The 25,185-nt window shown below is 34.1% G+C and overlaps 1 protein-coding gene across 2 annotated transcripts in view; it reads left to right on the top strand.

Moving 5' to 3' along the window:
* RASA2 (RAS p21 protein activator 2) overlaps positions 1-25,185 on the top strand; it is a 94,839-nt gene that overhangs the window by 31,464 nt on the left and 38,190 nt on the right. For both annotated transcript variants that reach the window (XM_039837335.1, XM_039837336.1), the window contains exons 4-5: positions 461-555; positions 9,582-9,658. In XM_039837335.1, the coding sequence (XP_039693269.1) occupies positions 461-555; positions 9,582-9,658 (172 nt within the window). The remainder of the gene's footprint in view (positions 1-460; positions 556-9,581; positions 9,659-25,185) is intronic.

Here is a 25,185-nt window from a genome sequence, read left to right on the forward strand (position 1 = left end):
TTTTCAAGTCAATTTTTAATCTTAGTGATGTATAATATTTTTATTTGTCTCTTAATTGGGACTTAAAAACTCTTATTAAATGTAGATTTAGAACATGGGATTAGTCATAGCATTAAAGCATTGGGAAGATTAGTTTGCACTGTCATTGTATACCACTTTTTACATTGAATGTACTCGGTAAAAACATGAATCTGAATGAGTATTAAAAAGTTCATTTGTATTTACCTGCAACTGAATTTTGGCTACTTCCCTGATTCAAAACGATCCAGAGAAAAGTCTGTCAAGGGGCAAGGAGAAATGAGCACTTTTCATTCTTTAGAATATAGAAAAATGCTTTATAAAAATGTATTTTTATATCAATAGGTACAAATTCTTTTAAAACATTTTCTACACAGTATTATATATAACAGTGCTGATTATACAAAATGTCTCCTCATATTGTTTTACTTATTTCCCGTAGGAAAAGTAGCCATCAAAAAAGAGGACTTGTGTAACCACAGTGGCAAAGAAACTTGGTTTTCACTACAGCCAGTTGACTCCAATTCAGAGGTTCAGGTAAATATTAAATCTTAAGTGATTAGAAGATTGTCACACACAGAAATGAATGAAAAATGAATTATACTAGATCATATAGATAAAGCTTATTATACCTAATTTTAAATTCTGGCGCCAAATATTATAGACCTTTGGGTAATATAATATATAGCTAGAAGGTAATGCCTTGCCACATGAATTCAAGAATAACACGTGTATGAGGAGTTTGGGGAGGTTATATTAGGTGGACATTTTTTTTCTCCCTTAGTTCTTTTGTTTGAGTCAAAGTAGCAAATTATTAAAATTTTTTAGATGGGGAAAAGTTTTAAGGAAAAAAATATGTTTTATTGATTCTAACTGTGAGGAGAATCCCTAGATGTCTGTGATTTCATCTGTTCTGACCAAGATGCTTTACTCTATAATAAAAGAGACTTGGGAAAATGTTATTCATTCAAACTATGCCTAAGCCCGCCATACAGAACCTTTATTCCCACATCCACCCTTCCTATTGTTCTCTCTTTCTTTATTTGAAAGGGTATCATTACTCTTTTTAAAGCTCTTCTTTCCTCTTGCCAAAATAAGAAGGTCTTACAGATTCTGTGAGTAAAGATAGATGTTTAGCTATGTACCTTAACGTTTTTGTTTCTGAAAAATATGACTTTCTCTTAGAAATTGTTATTTCTATCTAAAGGGAATCCTTTTATGTAACCCTATTTACTTATAAAATATAGTTAGGATTGTGAAACCATTTCCCGAGGGCATAACTGCAAGCAGAATTCTTCCCCTCTAAAAGAAGCTATAATTTGCCACTGTGACTCAAACAGAAGCTTAGGACAAGAAAAAAGTGCTGCACACACACCCACAGATATTTGCAAATAAAGTGCCTGTGTTTCTGTTTCCTCATAACCTCTCAAGCATTCTCCTTGATTAAATTGTCAAAAAATTAGGTATTGGTATACCAAAACCCTTTAAGTACAAAATGCAATTCAAACTTTTCCTGTTTATCCACTGTACCCCATTTTAACATTCTTTTCTCTCCATTTGGCAGTAACTGTTATTCACATCCCAATTATACAGTATGGTAAATGATCCAGGTGAGAGGCAATGTGATGAAGTGGAAAGGGTTTTAAACTAGAAGTCAGAAAATTTAGATCCTAATTTTCATATGTGGTTACATTATTGGCCTTGAATTTTATTTCTATAAAATGGAAATAAAAGTTTCCATGTTTACTCATATGAGAGTTAAGTGAAACACCTTTCAGACTATTTTGAAAGCTGTTAAATGCTATCAAATGTAAAATATCAGCCACTAGTTGATAAAGTGGCCATTTCCTTATATACCTTTGCAAGAAGGCGGATATGAAAATGTTAAAGTACCTGTTTTTCTATTTAATAGTTTTAACAAAGAGCAATATACGAAAAAGCTTTTGAGTTTGAATAAATTAAACTTGAAGATTATTTTAAGATATAGTTTAAGTTTATTATTATTTAAGATATAGAAAAAGAATTATTAAAATTTATTCTTTTTCTTATGATCAGTGTAAATTTGCTAAGTGATTTAAGGGCCCTACCTCTCAAAATGTAGAAATTCCTATAGAATATATAGTTCTTGGAGAGGGTATGAGAAATTAGTAGTGGGTAGCAGGCTTTTATTGGATGGTATATATAAAACTCATTTCTGAAACATGAAAATTCTGGAAATAGTATTTAACTATTAGATATAACGTTGACATTTTTTATTTGCTATGAGTTATTTTCATGACCATGAGTTATTAACCTTTACAGCTATTTTCTCTTAAATGATACTTAATTAGTAAGATCTGTTCACTATTTAAAATAATTTTTGGAAGGAAGAGTCCTTTAGGAGGTGGGAGGAATGCATAACACTTTATAGGTTAATATGGTACCATTGGGAATATCGTTATTTGACCTTAAAACTGACTAGAAATACTAAATCAACTTTGTGATTCATACAAATCCTACTTTATTAATAAATTTTTTCACTTGCATAAGTTTTATAAAATTCCACAAAAATGTCATGGAAATGAGAGCTATTGACGAAGCCATAGGAAAAGGCCATCAAACGATTGAATTCAGCAGGAATTCCATCTAATAATTACTGTTAGTAATTATAACAGTATATACCAAGCACAGTACTAAGTATTTGAGATATATTATCTCATTAAGTCTCAAAATAATGTTATGAGGTATAGGTAGCATTGGTTCATAGTGGTTAAATGATGTCTCCAAAGTCACAGCAATATTAAATGATGGAGCCATGATTACAATAGAGATCTTATCTGATTCTAAAATTCCTAGCCACTGTGCTTTACTGCCTTTCACTATTCTGTACTGTTGGTTATAAAAAGGCTTCAACAGAAATCATTAGGAGGGTCTAAGGAACATGTGAGTATAATAAACAGAAGCCTACTCAAATAAACTCAAAGAAAAAGGAAAGGGTATTAGAAGGTTCCTGGGGAACTTCTTGGAGTATAATTAACAGGAACTTCAGTTTGGCCAGAAAGAGCTAGGAAGTTCTCAGACATTTACAGAAAAGCTGCATCTTAAGTGGAAGTCAGTTTCTTATAATAATAGACTAGATACAGTTCACATAGTCAAAATTATTTTGAAAAGACTTCAGTTTTTTATAAAGTACACTAAAGTATTGGGTACTTGGTTTGTTTTGGGTTGACAACTATGTAAAACAGCTTGCATTTCAGGCTGTGGTGCAGTTGAAATACATACTGTATCTTTAATCTTCCACTCAATGAGCAGTAAATACTGCAAGAGGTACATGGGAACTGAGACCCACTGATTGATTCCTACCTATTCTACATTGCTCATTGACTGTAAGTACTTACTGTTTAGTAGTATTTTTTTCTTTCTCTTTCACTTTGTAAAGCGAATAGTTAATGTTTTTTCTCTATCTTTCCCTCTTGTTTTAATATAATTTCACTTTGCAAAACGAAAGGGAAAGAAAAGAAACACTAGTCTACGCCCATGCTATCCTGAACAAGCCCGATCCCATCTGATCTTGGAAGCTAAGCAGGGTTGGGCCTGGTTAGTATTTGGATGGTGTTGTAGGCGTAAAAAAGAAAGAGAAGGAGAGGGAGAGGGAGAAACACGATTTAATACTGAGATTCCATTATATTCTTTTTGTTTGTCTGATAAGACTGTCTCTCTTGCTTCTGTAAATCCCCTCTAATTTCTTGTTGATATCTAAAGAAAGGCCAGCCATGTCAGCCTTTGAGTCTACATGGCCATATAGCCCCCTCACTCTCCAAGATCTGATTCAGTTTCTGCCACAATTTAGAGAGAGAATTTGGCCAAACTTGTGTCATATATCCACTGATTGAGGGTAAAGTCACTGTAAAGAAGTCTATTTTGGGGATTGGGTAGGCATGTCCCCTAAGAAAGGGATTTGGGTAGAGGAAATAATTGGTATCTCTACTTCAGAAGGGAAGATGTTTGATTTCTTAGCTCTACCACTAATTGGCATTTGTACCTCAAATAGTTGCTAACCTATCTATAGTTGTTGGAAGATCTTGATCTGTGAAATGAGAACTTTAGTATACAGGATTCCCTTCAGTTTTTTTAGTAACATGAAAAAACATTATTTAGCCCTCAAATGAAAAGAACCCAGTAGAAGTTAGATGGGTTTTATACCAGAACATTTGAAAATTGCCAAGATCTTTAACCTCTTACCTGGACTTGCTTCCCAGACGCTTTATTATTACTTTCAAAAATGTTAATTATTTTCAGTTTTCTTTTCAAACATTCAAGATATTATTACTATTTCATGAGTGTAGTTTTCTACACTTTTTGCAGTTTTCCCCTTTGTATTGAACTGTTCTCTTCTCAACCCACTCTGATCTGCCTTTAGACCTCACAGTGGGTCAGAGGGAGAGCACAGATGGCTCTCACTAATACTACCCATGACATTGTGTTACTACTGTGTCTAGTGGACGTTTTTAAGTCCTTCTCTCAAATGACTTTTCAGCAGCTTTTGATATTATTGACCACTCCCTCCTTTATGAAGCATACTCTTCTTTAGTTTCTGGTCTTGGTTATCATCCTATGTCACTTGGTATTATTTCTCTATATTCTTTGCTGTGTAAGTGAAGTTAATTTGAATTGTGTTGGCGCCTCTTCATATAAATCCTCTTTTGGCTTCAGTGATCTGCAGCCATGCTGTTAACTATTTAATCCTGGGACTCACACCAAAGTATTTTTCCTTTCTTTATTTCTTAGGTGCTATGATAAAGAACATGCCTTTACATAAGACCAATTAAACCAAATTTCTCCTATGGAGAAATTGGTGCTCTCATTAATAAGGGTGTTTGTCTCACACAACTTGTACAAGCAGTAAATCCAGATATACTGTTGTCAGTCACATCCTTTTGATGTAATTAATGTCTTTACTAACAGGGTTATCTTGAATTTCTGGATCATGCCATAAGTAATTGATTGATTTATAGTTTTTTTTGGTAATATGTCCTCTACTCTTGCTATTTAAACAAGAATTTTAAAAAAAGCATTGATTATAGCTAATAATACATACATTAGGGTATTTTGTACATGCCCAATTAAGACATTGAATGTAAAGATATAATTCATTGTTGCAGGTTGATTTTAAAAAATTATAAATTTATAAACATGAGATAGCAAAAGAGTGAACCTACTAGATCATAATAAGTACTTCTTTAAGGAGAAAAACTAATCTATCAATACCTAAATAAGAGATAGTAAATAAAACCTTTTGTTTTTCATCTGACAGATAGTTTATGTCCAAAATGATTTACAGATTTAATTACTTCATAATGAATATGAAAACATCTATCAGAAATCTGATTTCTTTCCCCTTTATATGAAGAATTTTTCCCCTTATATGAAGAATTTTTCCCCTCATATGAAGAAAAATCTTCACCAGTTGAAATATACTGGGTTCTTTTATGTGGAAGAGTTGTTGAAATTTAGTGTTTTGTGATTAAAAACTAAAAAAGTATTTATACTCAAGAGGTTTTAAGTGCATGTATATTGCGTTTTGCTCAAATTCCTATATTCATCTGAGTTTCCCAAACAGTATGCAGACGTTCACATATCTTCTATATGGTAACAAGAATAACAATATAAAATTAAAATAACCACAGATATTTTTTTGTGAAATTTTTCTAAAAGTAATTGAAATAAAGTTAGCATATAAAATATTAAACCTTCAGACAGAACCAGAATAGTACAAGTTCCTAAATATGGTAAGACAAATTAATGTGATATAATGCATATATCAACATAATCAGTGCTATGAAATACATATAAAATAATGCCTTCCAAGAATTTGGTTTATTTTTAACTAAAAGTAAAGAATATATTGCTAGATACATGATCTTCAAATGTTTAGTGACATATATAAAAGGTATACTATTTTGTCATTGACTCTTTCTTAGGATATTGGATAAAAAAGTAGTTGTGGACCAAATCATATTGCATGTTTATGATCAAACATAGTTCCTTGTCACAGTCTTAGAATTACTTATTTGTATGTAATGTCTATTTTTTCTAGTTGCTTTTATGATTTTCTCTTTATCTTCTATTTTCAGCAGTTTTATGTTGTACCTACATATAGTTTTCTTTATATTTATCCTACTTGGGTGTTCCTGGGGGCTATTGAATCTTCTTAGCCTTGATGTCCTTCTTCAGTTTTGTTAAATTCTACCTACCATTTCACCAGTCCTTTTTTTTTGCTGTGGCTAATCTGCTGTTAAAGACATCCTCCTTTTGGTTATTTCATTGCTTAATTCTGAATTTTTCATTGATACATTTTATAGTTTCCAGTTATTTGCTACATTTTTCATTTTGTTTTCTATCTTAAAATGTTTTTTAAAGAGCTTTTTTAACTTGTCAGTTAACTCCAACATCTGTATCTCCTGTAAATCTTTTTGTCCATTTTTTTTTTGTTTTTGGTGTTCTGTATGCTTAGCAATTTTTAATGGAATACTAGACATTGAAATATAAAATATTTTAGAGATAATTTGAAGTTTTGGATGATGTACACATATTTTCTTTCCTTAGAGATTTGCTTTTGGCATATGAGTAGATTAGAGGCAGTTTACCTTAATCCAGTTAGGGATTAGGTCGATTCCAGATTAGGTTTCAATCTTGGTAAGGGCTGGTCTATGTCATTCATTCTTGTTCTTCAGGCATAATCATTTACAGCAGGAGTCCTCAACCCTGCAGGCCATGAACCCCTACTGTCTGTGGCCTGTTAGGAACCAGGCCGCAGAACAGGAGGTGAGTGGCAGGGAAGGGAGTGAAGCTTCATCTGTATTTGCTGCCGCTCCCCAGCACTAGCATCGCTGCCTCAGCTCCACCTCAGATCATCAGGCATTAGATGCTCATAGGAGCACCCGTCTCCCTGGTGCCAAAAAGGTTGGGGACTGCTGCTTTAGAGTTTCCAACAGAAAACCTGGGTGTTTGCCAGGGCCACTCTTATCTTGGTGGGCCCTGGACTCCAATTTTCATCTGCCCAGCACCATGAGACTGTGGAAAGCTTTGATTAAGCTTAGCATCTTGGGCCACTGCTGCAATTAGGTAATCCCATTTAACAAGCTTCTTTGAATACCCTTCTGGCAACTTCTATTTTATATCTCATTGGCCAGAACTGTATCATATAGCTATCCTTAGCCACTATCCCTGGTTTCAAAGGAGACTAGGAAATGTTTACCTAACCTTATAACTGCTCTCTCAAAAAACAACAACAAAAAAACTTGTTTTCTTGCAATCCAAATCCACAAAATGATGACGGATGTAAGTAAAACCGAACTTTTGTGTGACTGTAGTAAGGAATATTAAATAATTTTTCTAAAATGTTCACAGATTTAGGTTTCCGACACTGAAAAGTAGCTTCAAATAATTTTTAGAACTTTTCATTTTTCTTTATTAAAATGTAGCACACATTGATAGTAGAAACTTTAAAAATCTAGGTGAGCAAAAAAAAAAAAAAATCTGAAATCCTACCAACCAAAGGTAACTTCTGGTAATTTTATATAGTAATATTTAGTATAGTTTATTTTTACAAATTAACATTATATTATACATCTTATTTTGTAACTTGTTTCTTTTACTAGGTATTATGTACATATCTCCATGTTAAGGTAGTGTTTTACAATTTAGAAGTTATAATTTCCTTAATTTAAAAACTCATAATCCTTTTTAATTTTAGTGTTCCACACTAATAGTATGTGTCTTATGTCTATCTGTTCTGTCTCCACTCTTTTCTTGACCAGATTAATACACAATTATGTTACTGTTGAGTAATACCAGTGTAACAGCCCGTGTTGAGTAGTGAACTTATTAGGTAGGCTCTGACTCAGTGATAATGATTCCTGGTAGAATCTCATTAAATATCTTTTGATTTCTAGGCTTGACTTGATACAGTGCTGTAATTTTTAATTGTGGATGAAATTATTATACTACTTCTGTACTCTATTTTAATGGTTTTTATTGTCTTAGAAATAGAGTAGATTCTAGACATTTCCTGAGAGACAGTTGGGAGTGCCTTGTTAGCATACAATTTCTACCATAAAATGCATACACGTTAAAATAGTAAAACCGCTTTGAGATGCAAATGTTGGTGCGGTTGGCTAGGCTCACTCACTAGCTAAGTGACATTCATGGCATGACAGCAAACATTCAAAATTCTAGTTGAGTAATATTACAAATTACTACAGATCATTGACCTCTTCAAGGTCACTGTTGTATAGCAGGGGTTGTGAATATTAAGTGCAGGACTAACAAGACTTATTTTTATAAAGATTTATGCCTAGATTTTTAGTGGAAGATTGGCTTCATTTACTTCTAAATCCACCTAACTTCTAAGTTTACTACCAATGATGCCTTTCTTTAGAGCTTAGCTTTCTCATGCAAACTTTTCTGTTGAGATCCATCAGTATTTATTACTCATCATTTATTGTCTTACCCTGAGCTTCAGATTCACTCTTGTATAACAAATCTCCATAAAATAGGCTGATTTAGGTTAGATTTCTGTGAAGAATGTCCGAAAGGGATTGTTCCAAGAAAGAACAGTGACTAGATAATGAATTTTCTTACTTCTGATGAAATTACATATGTCATCAAACCCTAGACATCACACCCCTGAAATCTCCACTTGGCACCGTGGAAATTGTCTTGTCAGCTGGGTGGAGGTAATCCATCAGTGATTCTTGACCAGTTCAGAATTGCTCATCACCAGTGGCACAGTAGAAATATCAAGCTCTAGATTATTTTGTTCCTAAGCCTTTGTTTCTTAAGAAGTTGGTAATTTGCTTTAAATTTATACTACTCAGTTTTTTAAAAATCTATTAACAACTGTTTTAAAAAGAACTCCTTTGTTTTCAGTATCCCATTTTTTCATCATTGCTCTTGGCCATATATTGTTCTTTTGTTTATTGTCTCCCCAACTAGAATGTGAGCTTCTTATACGCAGTGACTGTGTGTTATACATCTGTGGATTCCTACCCACTCCCACAGTGCCTCCTAAAATATAGTAGATATTCTATAAATCTTTATTATTTAAGAAAAGCAAATGTTGACAAATTGTCTTACCAGCTTTAACTTAGCTTTATTGTTTTAAATGTTATGATTTCTGTCTTTTAATGATACTGACTCTGTCCTTATTAATGGTTTGTCTTTTCTGGAGAAAAACATTCTGTATTTTATAATTTGCTTAAATTTCCTAAGTTTCCTGAAATGTGTTATCTTTCTTTGTAATTCCTGATAATCAAAATACATAAATATTTGTTGAAGTAGGCATAAAATTCTTAGATTTGAATACCATGTTTGATACAGCATTTTACTACTTCTTTCAGATTTTGATCTATGTTGTTGGTTATTAGTCATTTAACAGGTGCTTGATGTGGGCAAAGCCATGTGCTAGGGATCACTAATAGTGCATAATGAAATATTATGAGTACCATTTGTAAAAGTATATACTTTTAATTTTTTGTCAACAAAATAGACTACTCAGTTTATAATATTTTTTGTCATTCTAGGGTAAAGTTCACCTTGAATTAAAACTGAATGAACTGATAACAGAGAATGGAACTGTGTGCCAGCAGCTGCTTGTACAGTAAGCATGTTTCTTTTACCAAAATCAACTAGAAATAATTTTCCATTTTGTATTCTTTGAATCTTAAGCCAATTGCTTATTTTAAATACTTAAGAAACTTTTTCAGAAATGAAACTGCTATGACATTCCTTTATTAATTTGATTTCCAGTTTGTTTTCTTATCTAGTCTACTCAGGTTATGATGAGTGATTAGTTATTAATTCATTCAACCAATATTTACTATTGAATGTGGGTTAAATGTTAGATCTAGGCAATAGAGTATTATAGGATCACAGATGAAGCATGTCTATCTGGGCAGGAGGGAGGTGGAAAGGCTGGCTTCCTAGTGGAGGCCTCTAGGCATTAGGGACCTTGGGACTAAATCTAAATGCCTACCTTGAGAGTCCCAGTATTGATTCTTACTTACTTTGAATTCCTTTTTTCCTCTTTTTCCCTCAAGTCTATTTTTATCACCCAAACTACTCTTTTAACAGTTCTGGGAGTCTATTCTAGCCCAGAACCCCTGCCTTTTCCCTCGCACCCAAATCCTTTCTCTGTATTATCAACAAGCTACCCAAAATCCCTGACTTCTGAATGTTTTCTCTGTCTTTGTCTTAACTGATACTTGAATATCCCAGGAGATACTGTTTTTTCTACTGCTTTTTCAATTAGAGACTGTTTTTCCTACCCTACCCACATATATTAAAGCCAAGGAATAGGATTAGGATAAATGTTACTCTCTTATTGGTATACCAGGCTATAATTTATTCTTTTAATTTGAACACCGCAGTTCTTTTGAAGCATCTCCTCCCTTCTCCTTCCTGCTCGCGTTTTCTCCTCTTTCCCTCTCTCCCTCCCCCCATATGTATACATACATTAAATACTACATACAATTTACTCAGTTAATTTTTTTCTGAACTCTTTTAAAGAAGGCTACATAATCATGACTCTTAATATATCAGTATATATTTCCTAAGAATAAAGATATTCTCTTAAATAACTGTAGTAGAGTTATCAAATTCAGGAAATTTAACATTGTTACAATAAAAGTATAATATATAGTTGTTATATTCAGTACTTCAATCTGTAGTTGTTATATTTCATTTTTGTCAACTGTCTCAATGTCCTTTAAGATTTTTTTCTCTCCAAAAAAGGTTCCATTCCAAGATCATATATTACATTTAGTTGTTATACCTCTTTAATCTCTTTAACCTGTAATTGTTTTTAGCTTTTCTTTGTCTTTCATGGTATTAAGCTTTTTTAAGAATACAGACCAGTTATTCTTTCAATTTGGATTCAGTAGGTGTACTGAAAACAGCTCAAGATTTGTTTACAGTTTTTTTCCCCCTAAACTGAAGAGCATATAGTGAAAGTATCCGGATTAGTCCCCCTTCCACTACTCCCTCCTCTACTTGGTTTGGTTAGGTTGTACTTTTGAAATAGAATTAGTTGGGTTGGTTTGGTTTGTTTGCATTCAGTTTAATGTTAATTTCTCCCATTCTTGTTGATTTATTTTTTGAGTATGTAGAATATTAACATGACTTCAAAAGTCAAAACTATACCAAAAGGCATTACTCATAAATGCATTCAGTACCAGTTCGAGGCAACCATGATCTGATTTCTGTCCTTATAATTTTGCCTTTTCCAAAATGTCACATGAACAGATTCATGTAACATTCATGTAACATGTAACATTATGTCTTGCTTCTTGCACTTAGCAGAATACTTTTGAAATGTAGCAACATTGTTGCATATATCAAGAGTTTGTCTTTTTCAGGTACTGTTTTATTTTTTTTGTCATAACTTTTTAGTAGATACTATCATTTTTATATTACAGATGACAAAATGCTGTACAGATGGTTAAATAAGCTCAAGTTCATACAGGGAGTGGATTTGAACTCTCGCAGTTTGACTTTTTTAAAAGATGCTTTTCTCTTGATATAATCATAGATTTATAGGAAATTGTGAAGTATAGAGAGGTCCTATGTACCCTCTCCTCAGTTTCCCTCAGTGGTTACATCTTACATAATTAATATACAGTGTAGAAACCAGGAAGTTGACATTGTACAGTATACATTGTATTATATGTCATTTCATCACGTGTGTAGATTTGTGTAACCACTTCCACAATCAAGGTACAGAACTATTCTATCACCATGAAGATCTACCTCATGCTACCCCTTTCTAGTCATACCCACCCTTCTACCACCATCCCTAACCTTTGGCAACCTCTAATCTGTCTTCATAGCTATAATTTTGTCGTTTTAAGAATGTTATATATAAGTAGAATCTTACAATATGTGACCTTTTGAGATTGGCTTTTTTCAATCAGATCCATCCAATTGTTGTGTGCGTTTTCTTGTGGATAAAATGTAGTTGGGTTACTTTTAAAATCTACTCTGCCAATCTCTCTTTTATATCATTTATTTTTAATGTAATTATTGATAGGATTAAATTGCCATTTTATATTTTTGTTTTCTATTCCCTCTATGTTCTCTCTTTCTATTTTCTTTTTCCTGTGGGTTATTTGAACATATTTTAGGAATTCCATTTTGATTTATCTATAGTGTCTTTCAATCTATAGTGTTTTTCAATCTATAGCGTATCCCTTTGTATAGTTTTTTTAGTGGTTGGTTTAGGTATTACATTGCATGTGTATTACATCGTAGTCTTCTGATGTGGACATTTTATCTGTTAGAATAAAGTATAGAAGTTTTAGCCTTCTTCTAAATTCCTTTAACATTCACCATTTGTAGTATAATTGTCTTAAATATTTCCTCTACATACACTGAGAACCACATCAAACAGTGTTATAATTTTGCTTCAGCCCTCTAACACAATTTAGAAAAGTTAGAAAATTGTATTTACCCATAATTTTGCTCTTTTTATATTCCTTCCTGTTATTTCAAGATTCCTTCTTTGATCACTGTCTTTATGTTTAGAGAATTTCTTCTTAGTTTTTTTAAGGTAGGTCTACTAGTGACATATTCTTTTAGTTTTCCTTCATCTGAGAATATCTTTTTTCCTTCATTCCTGAAGGATATTTTCACTATATATAGAATTCTCAGTTGACAGTTCTTTTTTAGCACATTAAAAATGTACTACTTCCTTCTGGCTCCATGGTTTTTGATGAGAAATCTACTGCCATTCAAATTGTTTTTCCTTTGCAGGTAAACTGCTGTTTCTCTCTGGCTACTTTCAAGATTTTTTTCTTTGTTTTTAGTTTTCTATGTGTTTTAGTTTGACTGTGACATATCTTGACATAGATTTCTTTCAGTTTATCCTGTTTGGTGTTTACTTAGCCTCTTGAATATATAAATATGTAATTTGCCAAATTTGGGGAGTTTTCAGCTATTATTTTTTTCTATTACTTTATCAGCCCTGCCACCTTTTCTCATTCTGTTTGAGACTTCACTGGCATAAATGTTAGATCTTCTGTTATAGCCCCACAGGTTCCTGATGCTCTGCTCTTTTTTTCCCCTCAGTCTATTTTCTCTCTTTTATTCATTTTGGATAATTTCTATTGTTCTGTCTTTAAGCTCACTGATCTTTCCTCTGTCGTCGTCTTTCTGCTGTTGAGCCCATTTATTGAGTTTTTTATTTTTACTGTATTTTTAAGTTCTAAGGTTTCCATTTGGTCTTTATATCTTTATTATTTCTTTGGTGGTAATTTCTCTTTTTTGCTGAAGTTTTTCTATTTTTTATTTATTTCAAATATGTTCATAATTGCTCATTGAGTCATTTTTATGGTGGCTGCTTTCACATCCTTGCCAGGTAATTCCAACATCCATGTTATCTCAGTACGGGTACCTGATGATTGTCTTTTCTTTTTTGAAGTTGAAAATTGTTTTTTGTAACGATGGGTCATTTTCAGTTCTGTCCTGGACATTTTGAGTATTGTGTTATGAGACCATAGATCTCATTTAAATCTGTTTTAGCCAAACTCCTCTGCTAGTGGGGAAAGAGGAGTGCCCATTCACTGCTGTCAGGTAGAGAGAGAAGTCCAAGGTCTGGCTTAACCTCTGTCGATACCCCTGGGGAAGAATAAGAAGAGTTCCTTTTTACTGCTGAATGGAAATGGTAGTTTTGGCTCCCCTTAGTTTTCTCCTGTGACCACTTTGGCTGAGGTGGGGTGAATTGTCTCATTACTTCTCCATGTGGCCTCTACTGACACCATGGATGGGAGGAGTTCGTTACTCCTGGAAGGTGGTGAAAGCCTTGCCTTCCCACTCAGCCTTCTCTGACACCACTGTGGCATGGAGGAGGAGTGCCTTATTGCTACTAGGCAGGGATGGAAAGGCATCTCCATGTGGTCTCTACTGACATCATAGGGAGAAGGAACTTATTATAAACTGTCAAAGATGGAAGTCTAGGTTCTCTCAACTTTTGGCCTGTTGATGGGGTAAGGGTGGAGCCACAGTGTTTTCATGGTGTTTGATTGGAGTAGGTGGTTATTGTCTAAAAAGAGTTCCTGTCTTGCTAAGCTACCCATTTCTTAGTCCTTTGGCTACAGAGAGCTGGCTTTTTCTTAGGGCAATTTTTTTGATATTCCCAGATTGGTGGTTTCTCTACTACTCACTCTGGGTTGTATAAAGTACATCCCCCATTATCAACGGTTTCATTTTCTGTGTTTTCAGTTACCTACAGCCAACCACAGTCTGAAAATATTAAATAGAAAATTTCAGAAATGAATAATTCATCAATTTTAAGTTGTGTCCTGTACAGAGTAGCATGATGAAATCTCATACAGTCCTGCTCCATCCAGCCTGGGATGTGAATTACCCCTTTGTCCAGTGTATCCTGCTGTAGATGCTCCCCACCCCATTAATCAGTCATTAGCTGTCTTGGTTATCAAATCAACTGCTGCAGTATCACAGTGCTTGTGTTCAAGTAAGCTTCCTTTTACTTAATAATGGCCCCAAAGCACAAGAATAGTGATGCTGACAATTCAGATATGCCAAAGAGAAGCTGTAAAGCACTTCCTTTAAGTGAAAAGGTGAAAGTTCTCAACTTAATAAGGAAAGAAAAAAAATCGTATGCTGAGGCTGTTAAGATCCTTGGTAATTGTGAAAAAAAGTTTGTGCTAGTTTGCTGAGAGACCACATTCGCATACTTTTATTACAGTATATTATAATTGTTCTATTTTATTATTATTGTTTCTAATCTCTTACTGTGCCTGATGTATGAAGGAAAACATCATATATGTAGGGGCTCAGTACTATCCACAGTTCCAGGCATCTACTGGGGGTCTTGGAATGTATCCCCTGTGGATCAGGGAGATTACTATATAAAGAAAACCCAGGGAATTTATTATCATGACTTTCCTTAGGTCTCAAGATCTCCAGTTGCTTTGCCTTCTTCTCTTCACCTTCAGAGTTTTCTCACATTTCTTTTATATGAAATGTCCAGAAATTTTAACTGTACTTAATGAGGAAGATAGAGAGGCGTGCATCTACTCCATCTTGTCCTAGAGCTGGAAACCAGTTTATTTCTTTATGAGTAGTATTACGTCATGTGGAATTTGTTTATCCGTTCAACAGTTTATGGGTACTTGAATCATTTTCAGTCTTATAAAGAAAACTACTATTAATGTCCACCAACAAGGTTTTTATGTGGACGTAGCTCATCTATATTTTTTCTGTTCTTTTTCACTTATGCCTCCACTGTCCATACTGCTGACTTGCAGCACTAGAGCTCCAGTACTGGCTTTGTGGAATTTGTCCATTGCTCAACTTTAGAATTATTTTGAAGTTCGTGGTATTCCATTTCTGTTTTTTAGTAATGCTGAAGGCCTGGTTTCAAGTGTTGTTTTCTTTGTCCTTCTTGTTGAACTTATAGTTTTGGGGCATAATATGTGAAATGGTTCATAACCTAGCAGTTGCTAGGTCCTAGATCCTCCAGACCTATAAGCTCCTCACTGGAGCATTTCTTAAACTTCAGTAAGACCATTATCTATTGGTCTTTACTGCGTTCTCACCTGCTCCTGTTTTCACTGTGCTCTAGGTTGTTTTTTGTTTGTTTGTTTGTTTTAATTTATTACTGTAATCGTTTTCGTGTATATTCTCTAGATCCTTGCTCTTCTTTTTATCTTACTGATCTGGAAAAACCTTAATATGAATGAACTTAACCTCTTCCTCTGCATTCAGTCTGCACCTGAATATTGCTAGAGAAAAATCACACAGATTGATTTTACTTTAAGTTTATGATCATAAACTTTTCATGGGTACTTGTATCTGCCCTGGAGTTTTACTATGCTTCTCTAACCTATGAGATTTTCCATCACTTCACTATAAGTTGGTCATATCTTCCTGAATACCTGTATTGGTATTCATTCCTTTATCCTTATACCGTAGTAGAGGAGGTGTCCCTTCTCTTATTGAAGGTAGTAGATTCTTCCATCTGAGCTCTGGATTCTATCTATTTCCTTTATTCAGAGACTTTGCTCCTTTCATTATTCCTTCTATTTTGTCCACTTTACCCTTTTAGATTGTTTTCATCAACATGTAAACATGTTCTGGGATATCCTATTCTAAAAGACATGCCTCCCCAGACCTCATCTCCCCCCAACCTTTTCCCCAGCTACTCTCCCCATTTCTCTGCTCTCCTTTGAAGACAGACTTCTCAAAGTAAAATTGTCTAATAGGTGTCTATGCACGTGCGTGCGTGCATGCGTGTGTGTGTGTGTGTGTGTGTGTGTGTTCACTGAGCAGGCTTCACAACACTGTCATCTCAGTAGCCATGAGTGTACTTAGCATATCTTGGTTTCTAAATATTCTTCAGTCAGCACTGTCTGGTAGATCTTTTTGTGGTGATGAAAATGTTTTATATCTTAACCGTCCAGTACAGTAGCCATTAGCTATGTGTGCCTATTTCAAACTTGATATATGGCTAGTGTTACCAAAAAACTGAATGTTTAATTTTGTCTAATTTTAATTAACTGAAATAGTAACTAATGGCTACAGTGTTAGAGCTGTTCCAATAAGAAGAATGTGAACTTTTTTTCAGCAGTGGCCAATTTCAAGGCTTGGGCAGGAAAAATATAAGATGAGCTTAGAGCATCTGTGGAGTCAGAAAGTAAGGAAGTGCTTAAAAAATAATCAGGTCATGTAGAAAGGACATTGAAGCCAACTTGAAGAAACTCCAGATAACCAAATCTGGGACAATTTGAGCATCAAAATAAATAATGATAATGTGGATTAAAACCTGTAGAATAAAATAAATATACATGAATCTATGCTGATATAAACAGATACGTGGGGGAAAAAAGGACTGCTTTTCCTTATAGCAGAACTCTAATTAATGAATGTTGGACAAATGATGGAGATAGAAAATCATTGGCAAACACTACAATAAAAATTAATGCAGAGACAAATCATCTATATAAGTGGGTGTAGGTATGATGACAAACGCATGTTTGCATAGTCTCAAAGAATCTTCCCACAAGATGTCTGATAGATAACACCTTAACTGAGTAATCAAAAATAATATTACCTGAAATGTCCAGTACTTCCTTGTATGTTGAATTGAGGAAGACACCAAGATGCATAACCTCAATCTAATCATGAGCAAACATCAGACAAATTAAAATTAAGGAATATTCTACAAAAGAACTGGCTAGTACTGGTGAGGTGATGGGGCATAGAAGGAAAACTAAGAAACTATTGGTTTTTTATGGAGGAGACTAAGAAGACATGACGACTAAATGCAATGTGAGGTTCTGTGCACCTTGGACCAGAAAAAGGACGTTGGCGAAACTTCCATAGAGTAGTGAATATTATTAACATGTAGAAATGTTAGTTTTCCGTTTATATAAATCTCCTCTGGTGACACTATGTTAACATTGGGTAATAGGTATATATGAACTCTACATATTATTTTTATAACTTTTTGAAAGTTAGAAATTATTTCAAAATAAAAAATTAACCTTCTCCTAGAGCAGCCCCTGAGAAGTATTCCACTTCTCCCTTCCTCAGGTGCCTGCTGAACCACCATCCGCAAGTGCAGACATTTCAGAGCTTCTTAGCATCCATTTTAGAACGACTGTCATTACTCTTTCATTCACCTCACAGATGATTTTTGGATGCTTTCCTTTTGGCAGAGAGATGAACAAGGCACAGTCCCTGTTTATATATAGGATTGTAGGATTGGGCGATAAATGCTGTACCTCCTGGAAGCTGGAGGCGCAGGACCGAATAAAAGAAAGCTGCCATGGAGGAGTACTGGCCCTGAGCCTGGCAGTTGCCTGTTGTGTAGGATCTCAGATGTTTGGTGGTTGGAGAACATTCCGGGTGTTAGAAAGGTGGCTGTCACGAAAACGTCTCTGTGTGCGGGACACGTAGGTGCCTGGAGATAAAGCTGGAGAGGTATTTCTCAGTCAAGAACCCACAAATGTAAAGGAAAAAATATTTTCCCTCCCCTACAGAGCAATAGGCTATACCATATAGCCTGGATGTGTAGCAGGCTATACATCTAGGTTTGTGGGCTGGAGATGCAAGGATAAAGAAGATAAAGCCCCTGCCTTCATTGAACTTACATTCTTATGCATGCTGGAGCACTGTGAGTCAAGGTTGTTAAAATAAAATAAAATTTAACAGGAAAAAAAAGTTAAATATTATCTGTATGTTCTGCATTCAACCTAGTTCCTTTTTCTAAGCTCCAGACTTATGTCCACCTGCCTTTTTGGCAACTCCACTTGGATGTCTCATAATGTCGCAAGTTTAAAATATTTAAAAATGCAGTATTGATTCTCATACCTATCCAGCTCTTCCCCACAGCCTTAGCAAGTGGTACCATCATCCACTTGATTGCTCAAACAGAATTCTGGGTGTCATTTAACATCTTTTCTCCTCACTCTCCCCACATACTGGGTCCATTTCTGATTGATTCTATAAAATATTTCTTAAATTTTCTGATTTTTAATATTTGTTGGCATGTCCTTATTTCAAACCACCAACTATTTCTAACCATGACTATTTCAGTAGTCTCTTAGCTGGTCTTCCACTCTGCAAATCTATTTTCAACCCAGCGTAATCTTTTAAAACATAAATTAGATCGTGTCATTCCCCTGCTCAAACACTTAGTGAGTTCCCATTACATTTAGCATAAAGTCCAACCCCTTATCTTGGCCCACAAGATCCAGTGTGTTCTGACCCTGCCTGCCTCTTGATTTCATCTTGTGGCATGCTTCCTCTTGTCCACGTGCCTGCTGGTCTTCTCTCACTTCCTCTCAGTTCCTCAACTGTGACATACTCTTCCAGTTAAGGGCTCTGTACCTCCTGTTCCTTTTGCCTGTAATACCCTTATGTCCGTTCTTTTTCTAGCTGATTCCTTCTCATTCTTTAAGTTTCAGCTTAAATATCACTTATTCTAAAAAAGGCACCTATTCTTTCTTCTTCATAGCACTTACTGCTATTTTTAATTATTATTTTTCTTTCTTGCTTGTCATCTGTTTCTTTAAGTGGACTCTAAGCTCCATGCAGGCAGGGACCGTTGTTTGTCTTATTCACCTCATCACCCCAGCGCCTGACACTTAATAGGCACTAAATAAATCTTTGAAACAGCTAAATGAAGAAGGAAGGTAACATTTGTTGTCTTAAAGGATGAATAGAAAGTAACTAGCCAGAAAAAGATTTTTTTCACAGAAGGAAAGAACTAATATAGGCAAAAGTATGAAGGCGTGAAACAGCATGGCGGGGGAGAGGGGGGGAGACAGTGTGTGTGTGTGTAATTAACAGCAGTTTGATGTTACTTAGTATATGAAGCTTTGAGTCAAAGATTGGTCAGAAATTGGCGAAATTGGCTGGAACTAGATCGTGGAGGCTTTTATATACCATAGGAACTTATGAAACTTACATGAGCTTATGGAACTATTGGAAGATTTTAGAGAATAGAGTAATAATGGACAAATTCGCATTTTAGAAAGATCAGATTTGTGACAGCAGTTAAGTATTGAAATTGTGAGGTGAATTTGAAAGCTATTGGGGTGATCCAGGTGAGAGATGATTCTGTACCAGAACAGTAGTTGCAGATATGAGAAAAGGGGACAGATGAAGACATATTTAAAGAGTAGGATCACCAAAGTGAGGAAGTGAGGAAGAAAGAAGAATGTGTGGTTCCTAGACTTCTAGATTGTGTTACTGAGTGGGTGGTAGTGTTTGCAACAAAGAAAATGCTGAAGGAGTTGCTTTAATTAAATGGTATCGAGTTGAGTTTTAGCTGCTTCTGAACATCTAGGTAGGGATTTCCATCAGGCATTTGAATATAAAAATCTAAAACTCTGATGAGATCTCATATATAAATGTAAAGTTAATGGTAGTTGTGGCCATAAGGAATAGATACAAAGAAATAGGTTTAGAGAGAGGTTATATAGCACAAAGAGCAGTTAAATAAGAACAGATCCAGCAAAAGAGGTAGAATAGTATGTGAGGAAGACATGAAGGAAACATGATATGAGGAACATTAGAGTGGGAGCCAAAGAATCCAAGAGAGAAGAGGATTTCAAGGAGAGAGCAATCAGAAGTATTGTATGCAGCTGAGAATTTGAATAAGAAGAGCCTTGAAAAATACGGATAGTATTTGACACTCAGGAGGACCTTAATGAGGAAGTTTCCATAAGATGACAAATGTAGAAAAATCTAGATTTCAGTGATGCACAGAGTGAATGAGAGGTCAAGAAATTTAGAGACAAACAGAAAATTAAATAGGTACAGGTGGACATGAGGTCCAGGCAGTTCTTTTTATATTAGGGAAACAGGGAGAGAGGAAGATGGGGAGGGAGGTACAGAGAGAGGAATAGATTGATTTTAAATATGTGGTTGTTTGCTATTATATAGAATATATAGAAATTTAATATATAAATTTCTAATATATAGAAATTTAAAAAACTTTTGTGTGTGTGTTCTTGTTACACACAAAAAACTTGTTTGTGTGTGTTCTTGTTACATTCACTTATTAGTTCTAGCTTTTTTAATAGATTCCATAGAATTTTGTACATAGACAATCATACCATCTGTGAATCATGTCATCTGTCATCTTTTCAGTCTGGATACCTTTTATGTTCTTTCTTGCCTTATTGCACTGGCGAGAACCTCCAGTATAACATTAAATAGAAGTTTGAGGGCAAACATACCTTGTCTTATTCTTTATATTAGGGGGAAAGCATTTGGTTTTTATTAAGTATGTCAGTAGTCCTTTATTAGACCGAGATAAAATTCCCCTCTGTTCCTAATTATATATATATATTTTTTTCCCTCCTCTTTAATTCTCTCCCCCCACTTTCACCCCTGACCTATGGACGTTGCCATTTCCCCTTAAGAACTGGATCTCTGAAGGCGGGGTGTCTCTTCCCACATGCTCGCAGTGTGCACCTGGGACCTGGCACTCCCAGCGCACTCGGGGGGCCTGGCGTACCCGGAGTATGGTCCACCTGGGCCGTGAACTCAGGACCTTCTGCGTGTAAAGCAGACATGCTAACCACTACACTGTGGAGCAACCTTATATTTTTATATAATATATTTTTGACATGATCAGTGTAAGAATTCATCAGTGAAGTCCTCTGAGCTTGAAGTGTTTTTGTTTTGTTTGTTGGTGGGAAGATTTTTAAACCAGGAATTCACTTTCTTTGATAGATACAAAACTATTTTGATTTTTTAAAAGTAATCTTTGGTAGTTTGTATCTTTCATGGAATTCGACCTTTTAATCTAAGTTGTCCAGTTCTTTGGCATAAAGTTGTTCAAGTTATTCCTTTTTTCTTTTTAATATCCGTAGACTTTATAGTGATGTCATGTTTCTTATTCCCAAAGTTGATAGTTTGTGTCTTCACTCTTTTTTTCCTAATTAGTCTAGCTAGAGGTTTATCAATTTTAATGACCTTAAAGAAATGGCTTTTGATTTTCATTTTGTATTTTTTTTAAATTGATTTCCACTCTGTTTATGTTTACTTTGGGTCTAATTTGCTTCTCTTATGATGGAGGCTGAGGTCACTGATTGGAAATATTTATACTTTTCTAATGTGTTTAGTGCTATCCATTTTCTTCTAAGTACTGCTTTAGCTACATTCCACAAATTTTGATATGCTGAGCTTTCATTTTCATTCAGTTCACAATACTTTGTAATTTTTCTTTTGTTTTATTTTTTGACCTATGGATTATTTAGAGGTGAGTTGTTTCCAAATACTTGAGAGTTTTCCAGATATCTTTTTGTTGTTGATTCTTAATTTAATTCCACTGTTGTCAATGTATTTTAGAGTATGTGAATACTTTCAAATTTACCAATACTTGATTTTTGTCCCCAAAGTATGGTTTATCTTACTGCATGTTCTGTGTGCATTTGAAAAGAATATGTTTTCTGTTTTTGGTGGGTAGACTGATTTTTATAAATGTTAATCGTGTTGGTTTTTTTCCTCCTTGCAGTTCTGTCAGTTTTTACCTTATTTGTTTTGCAGCTCTGATGTTAGGAGCTTAACATTTAGGGTTGTTATATCCTCTTGATAAATTGAGCTCTTCATTATTATAAAATGACCCTGGTAATAATCTTTGTTATGAATCTTTGTTATGAAATCTACTTTGATATTAATACAGCTACTCTGGCTAGCTATCTTCCTTCCTTCCTTCTCCCTGCTTTCCCCTCCCACCCTCCCTCCTTCCCTTTCTTCCTTCCTTTTTTATATTTCTAGTTTAAATTTAATATTATAAAAATTGTAATATAACTTTGATTTTATACTTTTATCTCTTTCCTCTTGATTGAAAATCTTAATTACTAACATTAACATAATTATTTATCTTGTTTTCTATATCTTGTAAGATATGGAAAATAGATTCAAAATAATACCAGTATTACCACTGACAAGTAGGTAACTGAATGAAGATTAAGAGGTCTTTCTGTTCTATTTGTTCTGAGAGTATATATCACTAAGGATATAGAGTCAGATACTATGTTCTAGTCCCTTGCAATTCTCATTCTTTTTTAGTGGTTTCTCAAATTTTTATTTTTTATTTTTAAGATTGCTTCTTAAGTTTAATTTTGTTTTTGAATGCAAAAGTTTTCTGTTTCCAGAGTCAGAACTTAAATAAGATATGTTTGGAGAAATATCATATCAATTCCCAGCCCTGTACCCTCCTTACTCCAATATGTTAAAGTTTTGGGGATTTTGCCCCCAGTATATTTGAAAATATAAGCACGTACATGTACACACATATATAAATATAAATAAAAATATATTTGTGTTTCCAACCTCATTCTCACACAAAGTGTAGTGTTTTGTAATTTCTTTTTTTTTTCACTTAATAATGAATTCTGAAAATCATTCCATATCAGAGTAATTAGAAAATAGAGATTTACCTTATTCTTTTTGACAACTACATAGAATTTTTCAACATGAAGATTTACTGTAGTTTATTCAACCAGTGCTCTACTGATTGACATTTGGGTTGTTATTACCCATATAATCATCTTTCTTTTGATTAGTATTAGCATAGTAATTTTTTTCCCATTCTTTTACTTTTAACCTAATTTTATCTTTATATTGATAGTGAGTTTCTTACAGGTAGCATATAATTTTCCATTTTGTTCAATCTGAAAGTCTGTGCTTTTTAATTGACATGTTTAGACCATTTACATATCCTTTTACTATATGTCTATTGCTCTATCTTCATGTTTACTAATCCTTTCTTCTGCAATATGTAATTCGTTAATCCCACTCAGTGTGTTTTTCTTGTCAGGCCTGTGTTTTTCATCTCTAGACTTAAAATTTTTAATGTCTTCTATGTCTCTACCAAATGTATGAAATATAGTTATACTAACTTTTTTAATGTCTTTACTAATTCTGTCATCTGTGTCATTTCTGGTCCTGTTACTATTGATTTGTTTTTCTTTTTCATTGTGGGTCATACTTTCTTGATTCTTTGTGTTGCTGCTTATTTTCTGTTGGATGCTAGACATTATGAAGTTGCTGGATATTTTTATATTTCCATGAATATACTTAAGGACTCAATTAAGTTACTTGGAAACAGTTCCATTCCTTTCTGATTTGCCTTTAAGCTTTGTTAGATGGACAAGGGTTGGCCTTTAGTCTAGGGCTTCTATTTTCCCACTACTGAGGCAACACCCATGAGTTACCTGGTTTTCTGTGGCCAGAGAGACCTCTGGCTAGCTGTTTGTGGGCTTCAGAAATTGTTCCCTTTGCTCTTTTCAGATGTTTTTTCCCCAAGCCTCAGGTGGTTTCTTCACATGTATATGCTTATCAGCACTCAGTTGAAGGCTCCAGGGGGATTCTTGTAGCTCTCTAGAGGTTTCTTTCTTTGTACACAGCTTTCCTTCCAGTGCTCTGCCCTGGGAACTCTAGTCACTTTGGCCTTCCCCAACTGATAGTTCTCTCTTCTCAGGGAAACTATATAGCAGTAAGCCGAGAATTTGGAGGGCTCGCCTTGTTTATTCCCCTCTCAGAGATGACTATGCTGAGCTGCTGATTTTATCCCTTTTCCTTAAAAGTTTTGGTAGGCAGGTAATCCATTCCTTGTTACTCTATCTTGGCTGAACATAGAAGTTAACATTATCTTTTAGTTAAAAAGAAAATCCAAGGAGAAGATTTAAATCACTCTGTATTATAAACAAGTTTGGAATAAATTTATTTTCCTTCATAGTTTCTAAAAAATGTATTAATATCAAATGCTTTATATGTGATATTTTATATATGATTGTTTATATAAGAAAGAACTTCTTATATAAACAAGATATAAGATAATTTAGTATACTGTGGTTATTTTCAACAATTTCTGCTCATCTGTGGTTTATGATGTGAAATTGTTTGATTTAACAATTAGAAGAGTAGCTGTATCCTAGGTAATTAGAAATGTAATATTTCTTAATGTATGTAGCAAATAAAATAATCTGTATTTATAATATTAAGTTTTTCAGAAAACTCAAATTTTAAACTCTTACATTCAAAACTTTGAGTATTTCTGATGAATTTTATAGACTCATACTTTTGGCTTATAGGTATTATTGTTTTGGTTTGTAGACATTCTTATAGAAGTTTTTGTATACTGAACTGTATTTTTTTGGTTTTTTATACCTCATAAAATTATAATAAATTTTTATAATTAAGATTTCTCATAATTAGTGTTTACATGAGATAAATCTGGTATTATAAGGAGAGTAATACAGTGTATTCAGGCACAGCGGAAATGTAGAAGAATGCGAGACTTTAGAAACAGTTAAGAAAATAGAAGTTGAATCTTCTTCCGTTTGTTATAAGTTTTGTATTACCACGTTAGCCTTATTTTGTTTTTCACGTAACTTTTGAGCTTTACTTTCTTTAAAATGGCGTGAAGAAAGATACTTTTATACTCTTCTGAGAGACAGTTGTAAGAATTAGATGCATTTTGTGAAAATATATAGTAAACTGCAAATGCTATATAAAAATCAGATATTTGAGGTTTAGCTTGAGAAGTGTAAGTTTCACATAGTGTATGTACAGTGGGAAAGTTTGACTGTACCTAAGCCTAACATTAATAACCAGAATTATTATTTTGGCCTGTACTTTCTTTGT

The sequence above is a fragment of the Pteropus medius genome, unplaced genomic scaffold (genome assembly GCF_902729225.1).
Source record: "Pteropus medius unplaced genomic scaffold, Ma_sr-lr_union100, whole genome shotgun sequence".
Lineage (NCBI taxonomy): Eukaryota > Metazoa > Chordata > Mammalia > Chiroptera > Pteropodidae > Pteropus > Pteropus medius.